The sequence below is a fragment of the Nerophis ophidion genome, linkage group LG07, assembly GCF_033978795.1.
Source record: "Nerophis ophidion isolate RoL-2023_Sa linkage group LG07, RoL_Noph_v1.0, whole genome shotgun sequence".
In the NCBI taxonomy this organism is placed as follows: Eukaryota; Metazoa; Chordata; class Actinopteri; order Syngnathiformes; family Syngnathidae; genus Nerophis; species Nerophis ophidion.
The window spans coordinates 27,636,348-27,658,847 of NC_084617.1; the positions used below are offsets into that span (position 1 = coordinate 27,636,348).

Here is a 22,500-nt window from a genome sequence, read left to right on the forward strand (position 1 = left end):
TAATTTATGGCAGGCGCATACTATATGCCCTGCGGCAATTCGAGGACATACGGTATATACAATGACAGCTAACGTTAGCTAGCTAAATTGCTATTATGAGCTAGCAACACACAAATACGGACGGTGGATTATAACGCTTAAAATCAGAAAGTTGGCGCCCCCTAGGCATCAGCGTGACGTTTGCACACAGCCCCTATACGCGCATGTCTGAAGGGCGCTAACTTTCTGACGTGCTTTCAGCTTTTCAGGCTTTCAGACTAATAGCGATTTAGCAAGGTTTAGCTACTAACATTAGTCATAACACCATGACTGCACATTTTTAGTTGCTTTCCGATGACTGTTTTTTTGTGTACGTGCATGCACTCCCGGCGTGTACGTGTGATTGACAGGCCTGAACGGCAGAATTTTTCCTCCAAGCCTAAATTGTTAAATATGTAACTATGAGAAAGTTGCAAACATCCCCTTGAAGTCGCTAGTCCTTCTATTGTTACGAACTACATCCATGACGTCAAAAAGCTTTGGTTGAAGGTCCTATTCCCACATATATGTGTTGACTTGAACTGTACTTGACGTCACAAAGCATTTACAACCTTTTCCATAAGAACCAGTTTGGCAAGTCCTAATGAAGGAATGTTTCTGTGTTGTCGCATACTCGTGTGAATATTAATTTGCTCACTTTGTTGTGCATCTTTATTCCCTTAATGTGCCCGCATTTTAGTCGTCAATAGTTATATATATGTCCAAGTCAAGTACATAAATAAATAGACAAGTGTATATAGTGCACATGGAATTCACATTTTAAATAGCAGAAGTCGCAGAAGGAAGTATTAGTGAGCCAACATTTTTATCAATCCATCCATCCATTTTCTACCCCTTATTCCCTTTGGGGCTGCGCGGGGCGCGGGTGCCTATCTCAGCTACAATCGGGCGGAAGGTGGCGTACACCCTGGACAAGTCGGCACCTCATCGCAGGGCCAACACAGATAGACAGACAACATTCACACTCACATTCACACACTAGGGCCAATTTAGTGTTGCCAATCAACCTATCCCCAGGTGCATGTCTTTGGAAGTGGGAGGAAGCCGGAGTACCCGGAGGGAACCCACGCATTCACAGGGAGAACATGCAAACTCCACACAGAAAGATTCTGAGCCCGGAATTGAACCCCAGACTACTCAGGACCTTCGTATTGTGAGGCAGATGCACTAACCCCTCTGCCACCGTGAACCCCATATTTTCCAAAAATCCGCATTTTCTGCCACGTTTTGAAAAATAATTGAACTTTTTTTTTCAAAGGACTCACACTCAAACATCCGCAAGGAAGACATTTATGGCTGGGTGATTTGTTAAATATACTGCTTTTAAATCAGGCACCTGAGTAGGCAGCTAAATGTTCTTCTGTAGCTAACAGGGGTCCTCGAGGCAGTAGCAGGGCAGCTCAATGTTTTTTTGGACAGCTCAGAGTTTTTGCTTTGGCGCTATCACGCCAAATTTCTTCCCCCCTACAAAAACCTTACCCCCCATTTACTTCCGGTGTCATGATTAATACAGACGTTTTGTTAATTATAAAAATATAACGCTATATTATAAAAATATTACGCTATATTATAAAAATACAGATGTTTTGTTAACGCTATGTTATAAAAAAAATGTTTTTTTAATTTAAAAACAATTTACAAACACCAGCTATGGGATGACGTAAGGGGAAACGTGAGGAAACGTGACCCCGGAAGTAAATGCGTCATCCCATTGCTTGTGTTTGTAAATTGTTTTTTTAATTTATTTTTATGTTTTATAATATAGCATTAACACAATGTTTGTATTTTTATAATATAGCGTTATATTTTTTTATAATATAGCGTTAACAAAACGTCTGTATTAATCATGACCCCGGAAGTAAATGGGGGGAGGAAGGTTTTTGTAGGGGGGAAGAAATTTGGCGTGACAGCACCATCTTTTAAGTATGCTAACTATTCAGATGTTAGCATGCTAATGTTTTATGGAAGCATTTTGGCAATTTATTTAGATGTTTGAACCTTGAAAGCATGGATTTTGTGATTGGGCACTACTTTCCAAGTATGCTAACTGCTTGTTCCCATGTTAGAATGCTAACTGCTTGTTCCCATGTTAGAATGCTAACTGTTTTTTCCCATGTTAGAATGCTAACTGTTTATCTCCATGTTAGAATGCTAACAATCCGTTCCCATGTTAAAATGCAAAGGGTTTATCACCATGTTAGGATGCTAACTGTTTGCTTCCATGTTAGAATCCAAACTGTTTGTTTCCATGTTAGAATGCTAACTGTTTTTTCCCATGTTAGAATGCTAACTGTTTATCGCCATGTTAGAATGCTAACAATCTGTTCCCATGTTAAAATGCAAACGGTTTATCACCATGTTAGGATGCTAACTGTTTCTTCCCATGTTAGAATGCTAACTGTTTGTTTCCATGTTAGAATGCAAACTGTTTGTTTCCATGTTAGAATGCTAACTGTTTGTTCCAATGTTAAAATGATAACGGTTTGATACCATGTTAAAATGCTAATGGTTGGTTCCCATGTTTTAATGCTAAGTGAATGCCAACTGTTTGTTACCATGATTCAATGTTAGCTGTTTAATACCCATGTTAGAATGCTAACTGGTATCCTCTTGTTACAATGTTAACTATTTATTCCCATGTTAAAATGCTAACTGTTTGTTCCCATGTTAGAATGCTAACTGTTCATCACTAGGTTAGAATGCTAACTGTTTATACTGTTTATTCCCATGTTAGAGTGTGTGAATGTGAGTGTGAATGTTGTCTGTCTTTCTATGTTGGCCCTGCGATGAGGTGGCGACTTGTCCAGGGTGTACCCCGCCTTACGCCCGATTGTAGCTGAGATAGGCGCCAGCGCCCCCCGTGACCCCAAAAGGGAATAAGCGGTAGAAAAATAGATGGATGGATTCCCATGTTAGAATCCTAACCGCTTATCACCATGTTAGAATGCTAATTGTTAATCTCCATGTTATAATGCTAACTGTTTGTTCCCATGTTAGAATGCTAACTGAATGCCAACCGTTTGTTCCCATGTTAGAATGACAACTGTTTATCACAATGTTAGAATGCAAACTGTTTGTTCCCATGTTCGAGTGCTTACTGTTTGTTTCCATGTTAGAATGCTAAGCATTTGTTCCCGTATTAAAATGATAACGGTTGGTTCCCATGAAATAATGCTAACTGAATTCCAACTGTTACCATGTTAGAATGCTAACTGTTTGTTCCCATGTTAAAATCATAACGGGTTGTTTAAATGTTAAAATGCTGATGGTTGGTTCCCATGTTATAATGCTAACTAACTGCCAACTGTTTGTTACCATGTTAGAATGCTAACTGTTTAATACCCATGTTAGACTGCTAACTGGTATCCACTTGTTACAATGTTAACTATGTTTTCCCATGTTAAAATGCTAACTGTTTGTTCCCATGTTAGAATGCTAACTGTTAATCACAAGGTTAGAATGGTAACTGTTTATTCCCATGTTAGAATTCTAACTGCTAATCACCATGTTTGATTGCTAACAGTTTGTTCCCACGTTAGAAGGCTAATTGTTTAGCTCCATGTTAGAATGCTAACTGTTTGTTTCAATGTTAAAATGCTAACTTTTTGTTCCCATGTTAGAATGCTGTGTATCCCTGTTAGAATGCTAACAGTTATCCCCTTGTTAAAATGCTAGCTGTTTGTTACCATGTTAAAATGTTTACTGTTTGTTCCCATATTAGAATGCTGTTTGTTCCCAAGTTAGAATGCAAATATTAGCATGCAAGTGTTTATGCTAATATTTCAGCTAAAAATCCTGGATTGAGTTAACCAGGCAGTATATCACGTACTGTAAGCACACACACACACACACAGTGACGTGCCAGTGAGATGGCCATCTGGGTGGGGGCAACATTTCCATAAATGCGTGTAAAATAAAAATGCATCATAACTTGCTCCTTTCACCACCAATTCCATGCGGTTTACTTTATTTTTCAAGTCAAAACGTGTGCTATTAATAGAAAATATTTGGCCTATGCTAATTTCTTATCTCAGGGGGGCGTGTCTTACTCAGCAGTAGTGACTGCACTGTTACTTTTGCATTCCACTTACTGCTTGCCTTACTCAAGAAGCATTTTAGCTCCTCAACATGTCCGTTTGGCTTTAGCTTTTAAAACATTCACACAGACACAACTTCTCCACAAGTTGTCACATTTTTGTCATTTAAGCGACGGAACGTGCTTGAGTGGCGGTATCCGTCCTTGTACGCAAACAGGATCTTGTAGGGTTACATGCTTATTGAGTTGTTTTTCATTATTCCCTCATAGTAGTAGTAGTTAAGGATGGCCACCATTCACATTTAAACCGATACGGTACCAATTCCTGGTACCTAGGAATCAATACCGGTACTCAACTGTACCAATTTTCTGTACTTTTGTTAATAAATATTACCGTAAATTCCAGACTACATGTCGCTACTTTTTTCGTAGATTTTGAACCCTGTGGTTTTATAAAATGGAGCGGCTACTTCATGGGATTTTTTCACTAATGCCCATAATGTTTGGTGTTCAATAGTTTGCATCAAACCCAAGCAGAGGACTGAAATTGTGTGTTATTGTTGGTTCTAATGCGGCATCTTTTGGACAAGTTTACTCACTGCAGGTATTGCGAGTTAAAAATGTATTTCCTGTTTTGATTCCGTAAACTGGAAATAAGTGCTTGAAGTGTCTTTGCTCAAATGTATCACTCTAAGCTATGTTTGTAAGTTTTCAATATTGTTTTTAACATGGCTGTGCAGCACTTCGGAAACGTTCTTGTTGTTTAAATGTGCTATATAAATAAAGTGGATTGGATTGGATTGGATTTTACAATATAACTACAACTGTTTATACTTATTAAACCGATGTATGTAGTTTTCATGCATATATGCAGGTGCTATTGTAATGTAATGAAGCTAATATGCTAACACGTTTACGAGTGTCTTTGTTAGTATTATTAACTTACAATGGCATTCGTTTTGTAATGTTTCCGTTTCCTAAATTCACCAAAACGTCACTGGAGTTATTGAGTCTGTTTAGCTGATTGAAAGGCTAGGTTCTGCAGCTAGTGGGTCCATGACGATGACTTCTGTTTTGTACGATCAGCCGTTTGACTGCCTTGTTACAGACACCATTTAGAAACAATTGAGGTACATAAATATTATTTTCTCCTTAAATTATGTGGGTGCAGTTTATACCTTGGGGCGCTCTATAGTCCGGAAAATATGGTAGTTGTTTTTGATAATAAAATACAATTTTGATTCTAAGATTTAAAAATGAGTTAATTATCATAACTGGTTACATCTTGTTTTATTATCACATTTCTGAGTCTCATCTGCAAGTATGATATTAAGTTGCAAGTCCAAGATGTTAGATGGCAGTAGTGTATAGTTTATGGTGTGTTGCTTTGTTTTTGGTTGCGCCCCAAAAAGCGTTGATACTGTAAGTACCTGTAGTTATTATGCACCAGCTGTTTGATTGTCACGTGCATCTTAGTTGTAGTTTTCATTAATACATTTGGAAGTGATAAATTGCCATGTAAAATCGCTAATGCTAATCAGTAGCATTTCAACAGTAAAACCCGTGTATATTAGCATCAAGCTAGCAATTTTTTTGGAAAAGTAGAGCCTTACTTTACTTGCATTGGAGCGTTGAGTCCATTTCTTCACTGGCGTTTGAAAATTGCAACATCAGCTTGAGGTAGTTTGACTGAGTCCGCTCTCAGTGCTGCTGGTGTGATCGTTAAAGTGCAAAAACAGGGCGTGACGTTACGCACATCCCAAGTACCGTAACATGGCACTGTTGGATATGAAGTGAACCAGTGTCCGGTAGGATTAATAGGATTCGGTTGGGGCCAAGAAAGTACCGAATTTGGTCCGCATCCCTAATAGTTCCTCTTTAGGACCTCGATTAAAATTCCGACATTTGAGAACACATTGAATGCACCACTGGCGTGGTACGCAGACACAATGTATCTATTTGTATGATATCAGCTTTGTTTGAACCATGAGCCTGGTCCAGATTCTCACAATGCTTTTTCCACATCAAGACTTGATTTTTTTTATGCCCTAGTTGACACCTCGGAACTAAAACTAATCTTACACTTAAAAATAAAAAAAATAAAAAAGCCTGTGAATGCAAAGCGTCCATTTGTGTTTGGCTGAAAGCGGAAAAACTGTGCCGGGGGCCACGAACAAACTTATCAATGGACAAAGCAGCAGCTATCAGCTGACACAAGAATGTTCCGGTCATCGTCTCAAGCGGAGAAATGCAAGGGACTGAGGGTTGCTCATTTTTTTGGCATCTGTGGTCTTTTAGGTACTGTAGCTTGTTATGGAGTCAGCAGGTTAGACTGTTAACAAGATGTTCTCGCTGCTAAATCCTAATCTTATCGTGTATTGTACGACAACTTGGCCACATCAAGCAGTGCTCCCAGTGGCAAAACAACATCAACAAATAGCAGCAGTATTTTCCAACAAACTATAGAGAGGAATGTATTTCTATGTAAGCAAACAAAAAAATATTAGAAAAAAAAAAAAAAAACGATCCAAAATTTTTAAAATTATATATTTTTTAAAATGCAAGAAAAAAAATAAGATCTGCAACATTTTTTTCTTTACATTTTAAAGCAAAATAATAATAATAATAATAATAATTGAAAATTAAAAAAATTCTAACAATTTTTTTTACATTTATGACTCAAATTCAATCTTGTGGGTGGGGCCTCCTCTGAATAATATGTTAGAAGCTGTTTCATTGGTCAGTATTGCCCCCCCTCCAGTCTTTACAATTTTTCCTCTCACGGCAGAAGTTGTCAGCGATCGCGACCATGTATCACCAAAGAATGACCAATAAAAAAATATGCAGAAATACATATAATAAAAGATTGTTCAGTAAAGGCCTTGTGCATAAGATTGAAGTTGAGTGGTAACCAAAAAAAAAAAAAAAAGATAGTTACCAACCAAAAAAATGGGTCTGCAACTACAATAAACATTTGCAAACAAAAAAAAACGCCTTTGAAATAAAAAAAATAATAATTTGCAAACTAAAGAAAAAAAATGGATCATGGACATTAAAAACAACATTTTCAAACAAAAAAATGCGAGAAAAACTAATAAATTTGCAACCATTTTTCTTAAAATTTTCTAACAAAAAATATATTTGAAAATAAAACATGTCCAACAGATTAAAGTTGAGTCATAACCAACACACACACACACACACACACACACACACACACACACACACACACACACACACACACGCACACAATTTGTTACCAAAAAATATCTGCAACCAAAAAACATTTATTTAAATTTTTTGGGATGATTTCCACCCGAATGCACCCCTGCGACAACGAAAGGGACAAGTGGTAGAAAATTGATGGATGGATGGATGGATTTTGTTTTCCAAATGTTTTTTTGTTTGAAAATGTAAAAAAAAAAGTGGCAAATCAATAACTTTATTTTTTTTTGTTTGTTTTTTAAATCAAATTATCTTAGTTTGCAAATTTTTGTTTTTTTACATTTCAAATCCATTTTATGACAAAAAAATAATTTGTGTGAAAATGTACAAAAAAAGTGGCACATCCATTATTTTTGCTTACATTTTTTTGTTTATTATTTTGTATTTCAAATCCAGTTTTTTTACTTTGCAAATCTATTTTTTTTTTTTTAGTTTTAAATCCAATTTTTGGGTTTTCAGATATACAAATATATGTTTTTTTTTCAAATCCATTTTATGTTTGCAAATATTGTTTTTGTTTGAAAATGTAAAAAATTTAGTTGCAAATCCATACTTGTTGCTTGCATTTCTTTTGTTTATTTATTTTTTTGTATTTCAAATCAAATTATTTTCGTTTTCAAATATTCTTTTTTACATTTCAAATCCATTGTATTAATAAATCTAACAAAACATCTATCCATCCATTTTCTACCGCTTATCCCCACAACAATACCATAATAATGCAATCCAATTCCAAAACCAAACCCGACTCAGCAACATTCAGAACTGCAATAAACAGAGCAAATGAGAGGACACACAAACACGACACAGAACAATCTAAAAGTAGTGAAACAAAATGAATATTATCAACAACATTATCAATATTAGTAACAATTTCAACATAGCAGTGATTAAAAATCCCTCATTGTCATTATCATTATAGACATGTATATATATAAAAAAAGAACAATAGTGTCACAGTGGCTCACACTTGCATTGCATCCCATAAGCTTTACAAAGCATTGTGTCCAATATTTTCTACAAAGATAAAATAAGTCATATTTTAGGTGCATTTAATAGTTAAAGCAAATTTAAATAATATGCCCCATATTCCAATATATGATTAATTATTATCTAAACTAAATGCAGTTGTTTCTACTGATGTAATTCCCATAGCTTGTGTGTACCAGTCTGTATGAGTTGGACTATCAACATCTATCTGTTTTTAAATATTACCCGTTTTGTTATGATGCATATTGAAAAAAATGCATTTTTACTCTTTGATGACCCAAGAATACAAGTTTGCAGTGTCATCAGGATGTTTATATTAAGGAAAGTGATTACTTCTTTTGTTGTTTTCAACCAGAACTTTTTTATTCTCTGACATTCCCACAATAAATGAACAAAAGTTCCCTCAGCTCCCCGACACTTCATACATAATTTGCTATCTACTACACCACTTTTAAACAGCTGAGAAGATGTGAAATACAAATAGACGGAATAGAAATTGAAAGAGTAAATGAAACCAAATTTCTAGGCATAATGATTGATGATAAATTGAACTGAAAATCTCATGTAAAAAAATATACAACATAAAGGAGCAAGAAATACGTCAATAATGAATAAAGCCAAATATGTTCTAGAGGTGGCGACTTGTCCAGGGTGTACCCCGCCTTCCGCCCGATTGTAGCTGAGATAGGCGCCAGCGCCCCCCGCGACCCCAAAAGGGAATAAGTGGTAGGAAATGGATGGGATGGATGTTGTAGACCAAAAATCACTTTATATTCTTCACTTCATTCACTAACAGTGTTACAAAAAAGATCAGTTAGAATAATACATAATGTTGGATATAGAGAACATTCAAACCCTTTATTTATTGATACAAAAATACTGAAATTCCACGACATAGTGAATTTGCAAACAGCTAAAATTATACACAAAGCAAACTATAACCTGCTTCCCAAGAATATACAACAATTCTTCTCAACAAAAGAAGAGAAATATAATCCTGGAGAAAAATGTAATTTAAAACATTTGTACGCACGTACAACACTTAAGACCTTCAGTATATCAGTATGTGGAATTAAATGATGGAATGGATTAAGCAAAGCAATCAAACAATGTACTAATATCATCCTCTTCAAGAAACTCTTCAAACTTAAAGTGTTTACAAAGTACAAAAAAGAAGAACCAAGATAAACATTCTGAATTTATTCACTCATTCATTTTTTTTTTAATCTCAAAATAATCTTACTTATCTCATCATATGGAATAAAACTTACTTCACCAGTTATTTACTTATTTATTTTTATTGGGATACTTATGGAGTATATTGGGAATACATTGAGAACAGGAAGTGAACAAAACTTTTAGCAACTGTTAAGTAAAAGAAAAGGGGTAGGATTAAATAAGCACTGTTTCTTCCTACTCCTTTTCGAACATGTTGAAAAGAGAAACTGGATATAGTGATGTATCTTGTTGTATGCTTGCATGTTCCAAATAAACTCAAACTCAACTCTATCCAAGCTCTTAAATTGAATCAGCTTATCTTTAATGCTTCTAAAGGGCTTGTTGGCATTTTTCCAAATATCACTCCATGATATGTCTCCATCCATTTTCTACCGCTTGTCCCTTTTGGGGTCGCAGGGGGGTTGCTGTAGCATATCTCCGCTGCATTCGGGCGGAAGGCGGCATACACCCTGGCCAAGTCGCCACCTCATCACAGGGCCAACACAGATAGACAGATCTGTGTCTTTTTTATATTAACATGCTACCATTAGTATGCTAACACATTTTGCTAGGTTTTTGCTAGTTTTGTACATTCAAACTTAAACATTAGGATTTTTGGTACATGGCGCCATTTTGAAAGAATGCTATCGTTTTCTTTTTTTTATATTAACATGCTACCATTAGCACGCTAACAAATATTGCTAGTTTTTTATTTAGTTTTGTACATATAAATTAAAAAATTTGGATTTTTGATACTGGGTGCCATCTTGGAAGTATGTCAGTGTGTCATATTAACAACAATTTTTTTGTTAGCTTTTTCCCTGATTTCTGATTTTTTTTTAACCTAGGAAACATGATTTTTGATACTTGGCGCCATCTTGAAAGTATACTATTGTTTTTTTATATATATATTAGCATGCTACCAATAGCATGCTAACAAATTTTATTAAGTTTTTAGCTAGTTTTGTACATTTTGAACCTAAAAAATAGGATTTTTGACACATGGTGCCATTTTGAAAGAATGTCGTTGTTTTTATATATATATATATATATATATAATAGCATGCTAGCATTAGCATGCTAACAAATTTTGCTAGGTCTTTAGTTAGTTTTGTACGTTTTAACTTAAACATTTGGATTTTTGGTACTTGGCGCCATATTGAAAGTATGCTATGGATTTTTTTTATACTAGCATGCTACCATTAGCACAGTAACACATTTTGCTAGGTTTTTAGCTAGTTTTGTACGTTTAAACTTAAAAATTAGAGTTTTTGATACTTGGCGCCATCTTGAAGGTGTGCTATGGATTTTTTTTTATATTAGCATGCTAACAAATTTTGCTAGGTTTTTAGCTAGTTTTGTACATTTAAACTTAAAAATTAGGATTTTTGATACTTGGCGCCATCTGAAAGTATGCTATGGATTTTTTTATATTAGCATGCTACCATTAGCACGGTAACAAATTTTGCTAGGTTTTTAGCTAGTTTTGTACGTGCCATCTTGGAAGTATGTCAGTGTGTCATATTAACATATTGTTTTTGCTAGCTTTTTCCCTGATTTCTGATTTTTTTTAACCTAGGAAACATGATTTTTGATACTTGGCGCCATCTGAAAAGTATGCTATTGTTTTTTATATATATTAGCATGCTACCAATAGCATGCTAAAACATTTTGCTACGTTTTTAGCTAGTTTTGTATGTTTTGAACCTAAAAAATAGGATTTTTGATACTTGGTGCCATTTTTAAAAAATGTTATTGTTTTATTTTAATATATTAGCATGCTACCAGTAGCATGCTAACAAATTTTGCTAGGTCTTTAGCTAGTTTTGTACGTCTTAACTTAAAAATTAGGATTTTTGATATTTGGCGCCATCTTGAAAGTATGCTATGGATATTTTTATATTAACATGCTACCATTAGCACAGTAATACATTTTGCTAGGATATTTAGCTAGTTTTGTATGTTTGAACTTAAAAATTAGGGTTTTTGATACTTGACGCCATCTTGAATGCATGCTAGGATTTTTTTTCTATTAGCATGCTACCGTTAGCACGCTAACTTATTTTGCAATGTTTTTAGCTAATTTTGTACGTTCAAACTTAAAAATTAGGATTTTTTATACTTGGCGCCATCTTGAGAGTTTTGCTATCGTGTTTTTTTATAGTAGCATGCTACCATTAGCACGCTAACACATTTTGCTAAATTTTTAGCTAGTTTTGTATGTTTTAACTTAAAAACAAGGGTTTTTATTACTTGGCGCCATCTTGGAAGTATGTCAATGTGTCATATTAACATGCTAACGTTTTTTGCTACCTTTTTCCCCTGATTTCCGGTTTTCTTTAACCTAAGAAACATGATTTTTGATACTTGGCGCCATCTTGAAAGTATGCTATCATTTGTTTTTGTATTAGCATGCTACCATTAGCATGTTAACACATTTTGGTAGTTTTTTAGTTAGTTTTGTGCGTTTAAACTTTAGAATTAGGATTTTTGATACTTGGAAGTATGTCAATGTCTCATATTAGCACGCTAATGTTCTAGGCTTATTTTTTAAGCTCATTTTGTATGGTTGCTCCTAAAAATATGGATTAGGACACTTAGCACCATCTTATAAGTACCCCGGCCAGAGGTTCAAGGCACACAAAGCAGGCCCATCAACATGTTGTGGTTCATTAGTATCTTGGCGGCGTGCACTTTTTGCCCCACAACTTTATTGAGCCTTGTGCCAACACTGCTTTGAAAGCATCCGCAGATCTCGCTTCTCTTTCTCGTTCATGTCCACTTTCCTCAGCAGGAGTGCAGCTGACAGCGAGAGAGGCAATTGGGGTTCAAGACGCTGGACTTAAAATAGCCGCTTTGCGCCCGCGTTTACTTTGGCTTGGTAGGAGAAAGCTGGCGGTCATGAGAGAAGCAAAGTCTTGACTTAAAGACAAAGCCGGAGGGAATGGAGGCGCATTTTGCTGTCCTATTTTTAGAGTACAGGTGTGTGATCTTATCTCAGCCCCACACAATTCTTCTGCACTCGCTTGCTGTAAATTCTCTCCTGTCATTTACTCCGTGCAAGCTGCTGATAAAAAGCTTTGTGCTGTCAAGTAAAGAACAATGGGTCCGCACCCGATTTTGAATACTTTCAGACGTGTTTTATTTTGAGGAAAGACACCTTTCTTCTTTTTCTAATAGCTGTTTGAACAAAATGCATTATATCAATAAATTGTCTTTTTCAGGGCTGTCAAAACGTTTTGCACAGTGAGGAATCCAAGCATGCGGGGACGTTTTGATAGGTTTACATTTTAAAAAAAACAATACGATATGTCGATTTTTTTGTAACCTTCAGGACGTTTTTCAAGGTCGATATATGTAAAAGATCCTGTGGAGCAGAAAGGCTCTCAGTCATAAAGTAATAAAGTTTGTTTACTTTCATCACATAAATAAACCCCTCATGGTACACATTTACATTTGTTTATGTTTCATGCCCATTGTGTCAAAGAAATGTGTTTTTTATGGCACAAACACAAAACGTGCAATATTCACCCCCCCTCACCCCAAAAAAAAAAAAAGTGAAAGTGAGGTGACGTAATCGGAGCCTTGAATAAGTCAATCATTCATGACGATGTGGATTTTGATTCATGATGTTTGTTTGAGCAATGACTGCTTTCAAAGATAAAAAATACACTTAAGATCTTAAGGACCTCTAAGGTTCACATTTATAAAAGCGTTAAAATACTGCAAGTAATAATAATTTCTTATTTCCTCTCAACTGTGTGTTCCCATGTTACAATGCTAACTGTTTGTCCCCATGTTGGAATGCTAAAAGCGTTAGAAATACTGTAAGTAATATATAATTTTTTTATTCACTCTCGACAGTTTATTTCCATGTTAGAATGCTAACTGTTTATTTCCATGTTAGAATGCTAACTGTTTATTTCCATGTTAGAATGCAAACTGTTTGTTCACATGTTGAAATGCTAACTGTTTATCCCCCTGTTAGAATGCAAACTGTTTGTTTATATGTTAGAATGCTAACTGTTTATTTCCATGTTAGAATGCAAACTGTTTATTTCCATGTTAGAATTCTAACTGTTTAAATCCATGTTAGAATGCTAACTGTTTATTTCCATGTAAGAATGCAAACTGTTTATTTCCCTGTCAGAATGCTAACTGTTTATTTCCATGTTAGAATGCTAACTGTTTATTTCCATGTTAGAATGCAAACTGTTTGTTCACATGTTGAAATGCTAACTGTTTATCCCCCTGTTAGAATGCAAACTGTTTGTTTACATGTTAGAATGCTAACTGTTTATTTCCATGTTAGAATGCTAACTGTTTATTTCTATGTTAGAATGCTAACTGTTTATTTCCATGTTAGAATGCTAACTGTTTATTTCCATGTTAGAATACAAACTGTTTGTTTCCATGTTAGATTGCAAACTGTTTATTTCCATGTTAGAATGCTAACTGTTTATTTCCATGTTAGAATGCTAACTGTTTATTTCCATGTTAGAATACAAACTGTTTGTTTCCATGTTAGATTGCAAACTGTTTATTTCCATGTTAGAATGCTAACTGTTTATTTCCATGTTAGAATGCAAACTGTTTATTTCCCTGTTAGAATGCTAACTGTTTATTTCCATTTTAGAATGCTAACTGTTTATTTCCATGTTAGAATGCAAACTGTTTGTTGAACAAACAGTTTGCATATTTACATGGGAACTAACTTTGTTCCCATGTTATTATGCTAACTATTTATCCCCATGTTAGAATGCTAACTCTTTGTTCTGATGTTGGAATGCAAACTGTTTATTTCCATGTTAGAATGCTAACTGTTTATTTCCATTATAGAATGCTAATGGTTTATCCTTATGTTAAAATGCTAACTCTTTGTTCTGATGTTGGAATGCAAACTGTTTATTTCCATGTTAGAATGCTAACTGTTTATTTCCATTATAGAATGCTAATTGTTTATCCTTATGTTAAAATGCTAACTGTTTGTTCCCATGTTAGGATGCTATTTGTTCCCATGTTAAAATGCTAACTGTTTGTTTCTATGTTAGAATGCTAACTGTTTGTTCCTATGTTAAAATGCTAACTGTTTGTTTCTATGTTAGAATGCAAACTATTTGTTCCCATGCTAACTGTTTATTTCCATATTAGAATGCTAACTGTTTGTTCCCATGTTAAAATGCTAACTGTTTATTTCTATGTTGGAATGCTAACTGTTTGTTCGCCTTTCGTATTGCTAAAAGCGTTAAAAAATACTCTAATATATTATTTTTTCTTATTTACTCCCAACAGTTTGTTCCCATGTTAGAATGCTAACTGTTTATCTCCATGTTAGAATGCTAACTGTTTTTTTCCCATGTTAGAATGCTAACTGTTTTAAGTAATAGTATTTCCACTTTGAGAATGCAATAGTATTTTTAGGCCTCACTTTGGACCCCCCTGATGTCCTGTGTGTATGTATGTCCCCTGCGGGGGAGGGGGGAGGGGGGCACTACAGACATAAACATGAACACTCTCATGCGTTATTCAACAGCGGCTCGCCAAACGTCCCGCAGAAACAGAGCGCGCACACACGTCAGGCCCGCCTGCACCATCCATCACGACTATTTGCAAAGATACCACCTTATGAGGTGGGTCGACCCTAATGGTTTTATCCGGGGGCGGGGTCAGCGCAGGTAACCTCACCTGTGCAAAGTTGACAGCCTGAAGGTGTCACGGCCGCTCTGTCAGAACACATCAGTCCGTCCGGAGACGCGCTCGTCATCACCGAAAGTGTATTTGAACGCCTAACTGAACGTGTACTTGAACGCCTCACGCTCCTGCTGTGCATCGGGTCCTGGGGGCAACTCTCCTCAGTGTGCAGCTCTTATTTCATTTACCATCTTATGGCAGCAGCACTATGCAACTTCACTCCAGTGTCAATAATAATAATAATAATAATAACAACGATGGATTCCATTTATGTAGCACTTTTCTCTGCACATATTTTCACTGTTTGAACTTACCCAAGAAAATGTAGATTCAGTCTTATAGTTTACTCAAATATTTAAAGGGGAACTGCACTGATTTTGGAATGAAACCCATCATTCACAATGTTTATGTAAGAAAAGAACACCTTTTTTTTTTTTTATGTATTCTAAGTAGGTTTTAGGGTACACCAGTATTAGTATAGTACCGGGATACTAATGTATCATTTTCGGTACGATACTGTCTCTGAAACACACCTCTCCCCGCGCCCACGTCGAAATCAAGTCATGACATTGCTGGTTTACGAGCAGAGGAGCATGTTCGGCAGTGCACACACACAGAGTACTTACAAGAAGACACAGTGTGTAGACAGAAAATGGAGAACGGACGCATTTTGGCTTGAAAAGTAACGATAGAGGTGAAGTTATAACACTGTAACACCCTCAGGAAGAGGTGCTTTAAGACATGGCTAGCGACTTTTTAAAAACACTAATCCTGGTCTCCATGGTGACAAATAAAGTAAGTTTCTTACAAGTATCATTATCACTGCAGGATGAGTAATAGTTAAACATGATTTGCTACACACCGTAGCTCACCGGCGTCACAATGTAAACAAACGCCATTGGTGGATCTACACACAACATCCACTGTGATGATATCAAGTACAGGCAAGTGTCGAGTCGATACTACTATGATTACGTTGATATTTTTTGGCATCACAACATATTCTTTCGTTTATGAAAAAATGTACATTATGTTTATTAAGTCAGGAAATATGTCCCTGGACATATGAGGACTTTGAATAAGACCAATGTATGATCCTGTAATTACTTGGTATCGGATGATACCACCCAAATTTTTGGTATCATCGAAAACTAATGTAAAGTATCAAACAACAGAAGAATGGGGGAGGAGGTTTCTCACAGTCATTCATATTGACATCCCACTGGGTTGTGAGTTTTTCCTTGCCCTTATGTGGGCTCTGAAACGAGGATGTTGTTAATGCTTGTGCAGCCCTTTGAGACACTTGTGATTTAAGGCTATATAAATAAACAGTGTACCTTAAGATTTTTCTTTAAAATAAAGCCAATAATGCAATTTTTTTTGTGGTCCCCTTTATTTAGAAAAGTACCGAAAAGTACCTAAATAATTTTAGTACTGGTATCGGTACCAAAACATTGGCATCGTTACAACACTAATTCTAAGTCGTAAAATACAGCAAGTAAGAGGCGGCCGTCTAAAAACATCCAACCATACTCCATTTGTGTCTCGTGACCTGTAAGTGCTAACGCCGAGGAACTACTTTTTAGCGGCGCCGCGATCACAGAGCAACAACTGGCTTAAGCTGCGATATTGACATATTGAGCTGCTGCATCGCCTCTGAGTTGGTGAAAGTTCATTCTAAATGATAAATCATGCCTCTCACCTGGATAGTAGAAGGTTGTGGACATGAACCTACAAGTTGGTCAACTTTGACATCCAGAGAAAGAATTGGACAAATGCTCGTGTTTTCTAACCTGCTTGAGGATCATGACAAGTAAAGGGGAAGATGTAAACATCCCATCAGTCGTTATCCCAGTGAGAGCAGACATTGTACAGTAAGTGATTGTTTTATGTTTTTAGTTTACATAGCTTTTACATACTACTATAGTTACTGGATCTGTTTATTACTCAGCGTCTAAAACTTGTAGATCATCCTCCTTATGTTCAGGCTCAAAAATGTTCTGAAACATAATTTGTCTTAAAGTAGTTTTTGTTGTCTCTCATCAAGTCTGCCATTATTAGTAGTGTTCTTGTTGTTGAAGGGAAATCCGAACTTTGTGATGCATCTATGAAATTAATACGCCGCTGTATGCTTGAAATGATCAAAATACATAAATATTACATCTTATTATGAATGTTACTACATGACATATATACTTATTGTCATAATGGGGGGGTCGCAGCTTGGAAGGCAGACGGACAACTCGGGACATGGCGTTTAGGTAAAAACATGATTTAATTGTGACTAAAAAGGTACAAACAAAAAGCGCTCACTGCGGAGGCACAACTTGGCTAAAGAAACAAAACTAACACTTTAACATAAACTATGAACATAAATCAAACAACACTTACTGTGACTTAAAAAGAACAGCATGAACTTTGGCATGAAAAAACAAGCATGGACAGAGCATGGAACGAACACAATGACCCCAGAAGGACTGACTGGAAATGACAAGCTTGAATACTGATGTGGTGATCGAAAACAGGTGCGTGAGTTGTGAGGACAGGTGAACTGATTGGTAGTCATGGTGACAAAACAAGGGAGTGAAAAAAACAGGAACTTAAAGTGTCCAAAGGTCAATAGAACATAGTCAAACAAGACATGATCAAAAAGACATGACACTTATATCATGTAAATATTACATGCTATTATGAATTTTACCACTTGACATATATACTTACATCATGTATTTTTTATGTTATTATGAATGTTACTACATGACATACTGTAAATACTTACATCGTGTATATACAATAATGATGGAGGTTTTTAGAGCACTTTATAGGCAAAGTGGAGCTACTCCAATTGACTCCATTGTTAGCTGACTTTTACTAACTTTCATTTATGATTTAGAATGCATAAAACAATTGAAACATGTATGCTCTTGTCTATCATAAGGAATGTGAATGATGGGCAACATTTTTTTTTTCAAAAGATGCAGTTCCCCATTAAAGTAAAAAAAAAAAACTGTCGGTCGTGTATGAAGCGTGTCCAAAGTCTGGGTTTGTGACGTAAGGACTCGGGGTGGAACGCTTCACAAAATCCAAGGTTCGGATCGTACTACTGTTTTGTGACACCATTTTCAGTTGGGTGTCGATTGTCTTGCTTTTTCCCAGCCCAGAATAACATATGTGCTATTAATGCACCATTAAATCAGTCACCATGGAAACACATCCAATCCCCCAGTCCACTAGCACGGATACAATCCAACACAGCAGAGCTAATGCTGCTCCGTCTGGCCGGGCACCGCCTTTTAAAGGCACACACTCTGCTTTCATGAAACGTCTTACAACTGCATAAGTGCTTTCACTAGTAATTAGCTCTTTTTTAGACCAGTGGTTCTCAAACTGTGGCACATGCGCCACCATCTAGCGGCATACCAATTGGTCATTTGATTAAAGTACAGTGTTTTAATTCCCGATATTCAAACACAGGGTTACTGTTCAAGCTTTGTGTCATGATACGGATGGCTGAACAATTTAACTATATTTGTTAAATAAAACCCCCTGCCTCGTTTTTAATGAATACTTCGGCATTGTATGCTACTGTATTTTACAATTGGTCATTGTGGTGGTTCTTTTTTTACCATGTATTTTCTAAGTTAGTACTAAAACTGTGTTTAAGAGTTATTCTGTTCCTAATTTAATTACTTTACATGTTGGAGTGGTTGATTATGGGCCTGTTGCATTGGAAGCACTCATTCACATGCTAGCTCTTGAGCTAATCTTGTATGTTTGAACCTAAAAATCATGATTTTGAAGTATGCTAACGTCGCTTCTATTAGCACTGCCAATCTTAGCACATGCTCACGCTGCTAGATTTTCCGCTCATTTCTTCCGTTTTATCCAAAGAATCATGATTTTTGATACTTGCCGCCATCTTGTAAGTATGTTTGTGTCAACAATTTTTGTTAGGTTTTTAGATAATATTGTATGTTTTAACCTAAAAATTATCATTGTTTATATTTGGCGCCATCTTGGAAGTATGCTAGGGTTCTCTTATATTAGCATGCTGATGTTAAAGTCCTAACGTTTTTGGCTAGCTTGTTCTCTAATTATGAGTGTTTAAAGCTAAAAATCCTGTCTTTTAAATACACAGCGCCATCTTGGAAGTTTGCTAATTCCTCTCATCTCAGCATGTTGCTAGAATGCTAATATTTTATATTAACTTTTTAGCTAGTTTATGTTTTGGTATTTACTCTACCCTGTCATGTGCTAGCATGCTCACATTAGTATGCTAACATTTTTTTCTAACTTTTCCACTTTTTTTATGTTTTACCCTAGGAATCATGATTGTTGATACTTGGCGCCACCTTGGAAGTATGCTATCGTCAACAATTTTGCTAGGTTTCTAGATAATTTTGCATGTTTTAACCTAAAAATTATATATTTTTTTACATTTGGCACCGTTTTAGAAGTTTGCTACCATCTCTTATATTAGCACGTTGATGTTTAAGTCCTAACGTTTTTGGCTAGCTTTTTCTATAATTCTGAGTTTCTAAACCTAAAAATCCTGACTTTTAAATACATAGCGCCATCTGTGAAGTTTGCTAGCTCATTTTAATTTCGCATGTTGATGTTAGCATGCGGACATTTTAGGCTTACCTTATAGCTGATTTAGTATGTTTACACCTACAAATTGTGCCTGTTGGTATTTTACTTTTACTCTGTCATGTGCTAGCATGCTAATGTTAGCATGTTAACATTTTTTTTGCTAGCTTTTCCGCTTTTTTTAATGTTTTAACCTAAGATTAATGATTTTTGTGACTTGGCACCATCTTGAAAATATGCTTACGTCAACAAGTTTTGCTTGGTTTTTAGATAATGTATGTTTTAACCCAAAAATAATGATTTTTTTTTATATTTGGCACCATTTTAGAAGTATGCTAGGGTCTCTTATATTAGCATGTTGATGTTGAAGTCCTAACGTTTTTGGCTAGCCTTTTCTCTAATTTTGAGTGTTAAAACCTAAAAATCCTGACTTTTAAATACATAGCGCCATCTTTGAAGTTTGCTAGCACATTTCATTTTGGCATTTTGATGTTAGTATGCTAATATTTTAGGCTTACCTTATAGCTAATTTAGTATGTTTACACCGACAAATTGTGCCTTTTGGTATTTTACTTTTACCCGGTCATGTGCTAGAATGCTAATGTTAGTATGCTAACATTTTTTTTTTGCTAGCTTTTCCGCTTTTTTTTTATGTTCTCACCTAAGATTAATGATTTTTGTAACTTGGCGCCATCCTGAAAGTATGCTTATGTCAACAATTTTTGCTAGGTTTCTAGATAATTTTGTATGTTTTAACTTAAAAACTATAATTTTTTTATATTTGGCACCATTTTAGAAGTATGCTAGGGTCTCTTCTATTAGCATGCTGATGCTAAAGTCCTAACGTTTTTGGCTAGCCTTTTCTCAAATTTTGAGTGTTTAAACCTAAAAATCCTGACTTTTAAATACATAGCACCATCTGTGAAGTTTGCTAGCTCATTTTATTTTAGCATGTTGATGTTAGCATGCAAACATTTTAGGCTTACCTTATAGCTAATTTAGTATGTTTAATTTGACTACTTTTCAGCAAAATAGGTGATTAGTACTTTCTAAAAGTATTTTTTTCACACATCGATCACATTAATAATAAAGTGGAGCAAAAACTGGACATTATGAGTGTTCGACACTGACATTTTTTCCTTTTTTCTCCTCCCCGCCCCCTCTCCTCTTCACTTCCGGCCGCGTCTCGCTCTCCGCCAGCGTCCTCACCACGCCCACGCTCTCTTCGACTTCAACCCTCACCACCCCGCGCAGCTCCGCTTCCTGCGAGGCGACGTCATCGAGCTCATCGACTGCTCCGACGCGCTGCGCTGGAGGGGCCGTTGCCATGGACACGTGGGCTACTTCCCGCCGGAGTACGTCCAGCCCGTTTACCAGTGCCAGTGAACCCACCACCACCACCCCTCGTTATCTCCGGAACAGATGCTTGATCGACGTGTCCCGCAATCACCGCCAGACTTCCTGTTCACCACTTCCTGTGCAGAACTACCACATCCCTCAAACATGTTGACAACCCTGGTGCACACTCGTCCACGTGATGATGCAATCAGCCCACCCCCTCGCACATTTCTCGCGCCAAGCGGACGGACACAAGTACCGCCGTGTCGTGCTTGGGCCTAAAAATGAACTGACACAGCAGATTTGTGTGTATTTGGCGTGCACTAATGAGAGCCGTGTCGCGGGTAAACGCCCCCTTTAACGGCAGAGGACCACTGCTCGCTTTCGTGCAAATTTAGCAGGACTTTGTAAAAAAATAGTTATTGCCTTTTTTTGCAGTTTTAAATGTGTCATGCTTCGGTTTCCTCCTAAATGGTGTCAAGGACACATTGAGTGGGGCAGGAGGGGAAACTCCTACTTTGGGGCTCGACCTGGGGTGTCCAAACTGGGCTGCACACTCACTTAAAGCATGCGGGGGCCATTTTCATAGCTTTACATTTTCAATAACGACACATTATAAAGATTGTTTTTAGCCTTTAAAGGCCTACTAAAACCCACTACTACCGACCACGCAGTCTGATGGTTTATATATCAATGATGAAATATTGACATTGCAACACATGCCAATACGGCCTTTTTAGTTTACTAAATTGCCATTTTAAATTTCCCGCGAGTTTCTTGTTGAAAACGTCGCGGAATGATGATGCGTGCGCATGACGTGACGTGTTGGAAAGGACATATTGGCGCAGCACCAAACACGGCTAAAAGTCGTCTCTGTTCATCGCATAATTACACAGTATTTTGGACATCTGTGTTGCTGAATCTTTTGCAATTTGTTCATTTAATAATGGAGACTATAAAGAACAATGCTGTTGGTGGAAAGCGGTGTATTGCAGCTGTCTTCAGCACAGAGACACAGCCGGTATTTCTTTGTTTGTTGTGATGCTTTAACACAGAGCGGTCAAGCGAACATGTTTTCTCTATGTCAACCAGCATGTTTTTGGATGTGAAAATTGGGATATATATCTTACCGGAGACATCATTGGATTATTCATCATCCTGCAGCAGCTGTCAAAAAAGGCAGCTGTGAGCTTGGCTCCTCGGCTTCTCTCTGAGACACTGCGTGTTCACCGCAGCCATCCGACCTCGAGGTATGTCTTTACAATCTTTACAATCTCACTAAAACACTATTAAAACAATAAGCAGATAAGGGATCTTCCAGAATTATCCTAGTAAATGTGTCTAATTACATCTGAAATGCTCACACTGCCGCC

General features: G+C 36.5%; 1 protein-coding gene across 1 annotated transcript in view; it reads left to right on the forward strand.

Moving 5' to 3' along the window:
* grapa (GRB2 related adaptor protein a) overlaps nucleotides 1-22,500 on the forward strand; it is a 90,327-nt gene that overhangs the window by 65,193 nt on the left and 2,634 nt on the right. The window contains exon 5 of the mRNA XM_061905848.1: nucleotides 20,990-22,500. This exon is cut by the window's right edge and continues 2,634 nt beyond it. Within this exon, the coding sequence (XP_061761832.1) occupies nucleotides 20,990-21,175 (186 nt within the window). The 3' untranslated portion in view covers nucleotides 21,176-22,500. The remainder of the gene's footprint in view (nucleotides 1-20,989) is intronic.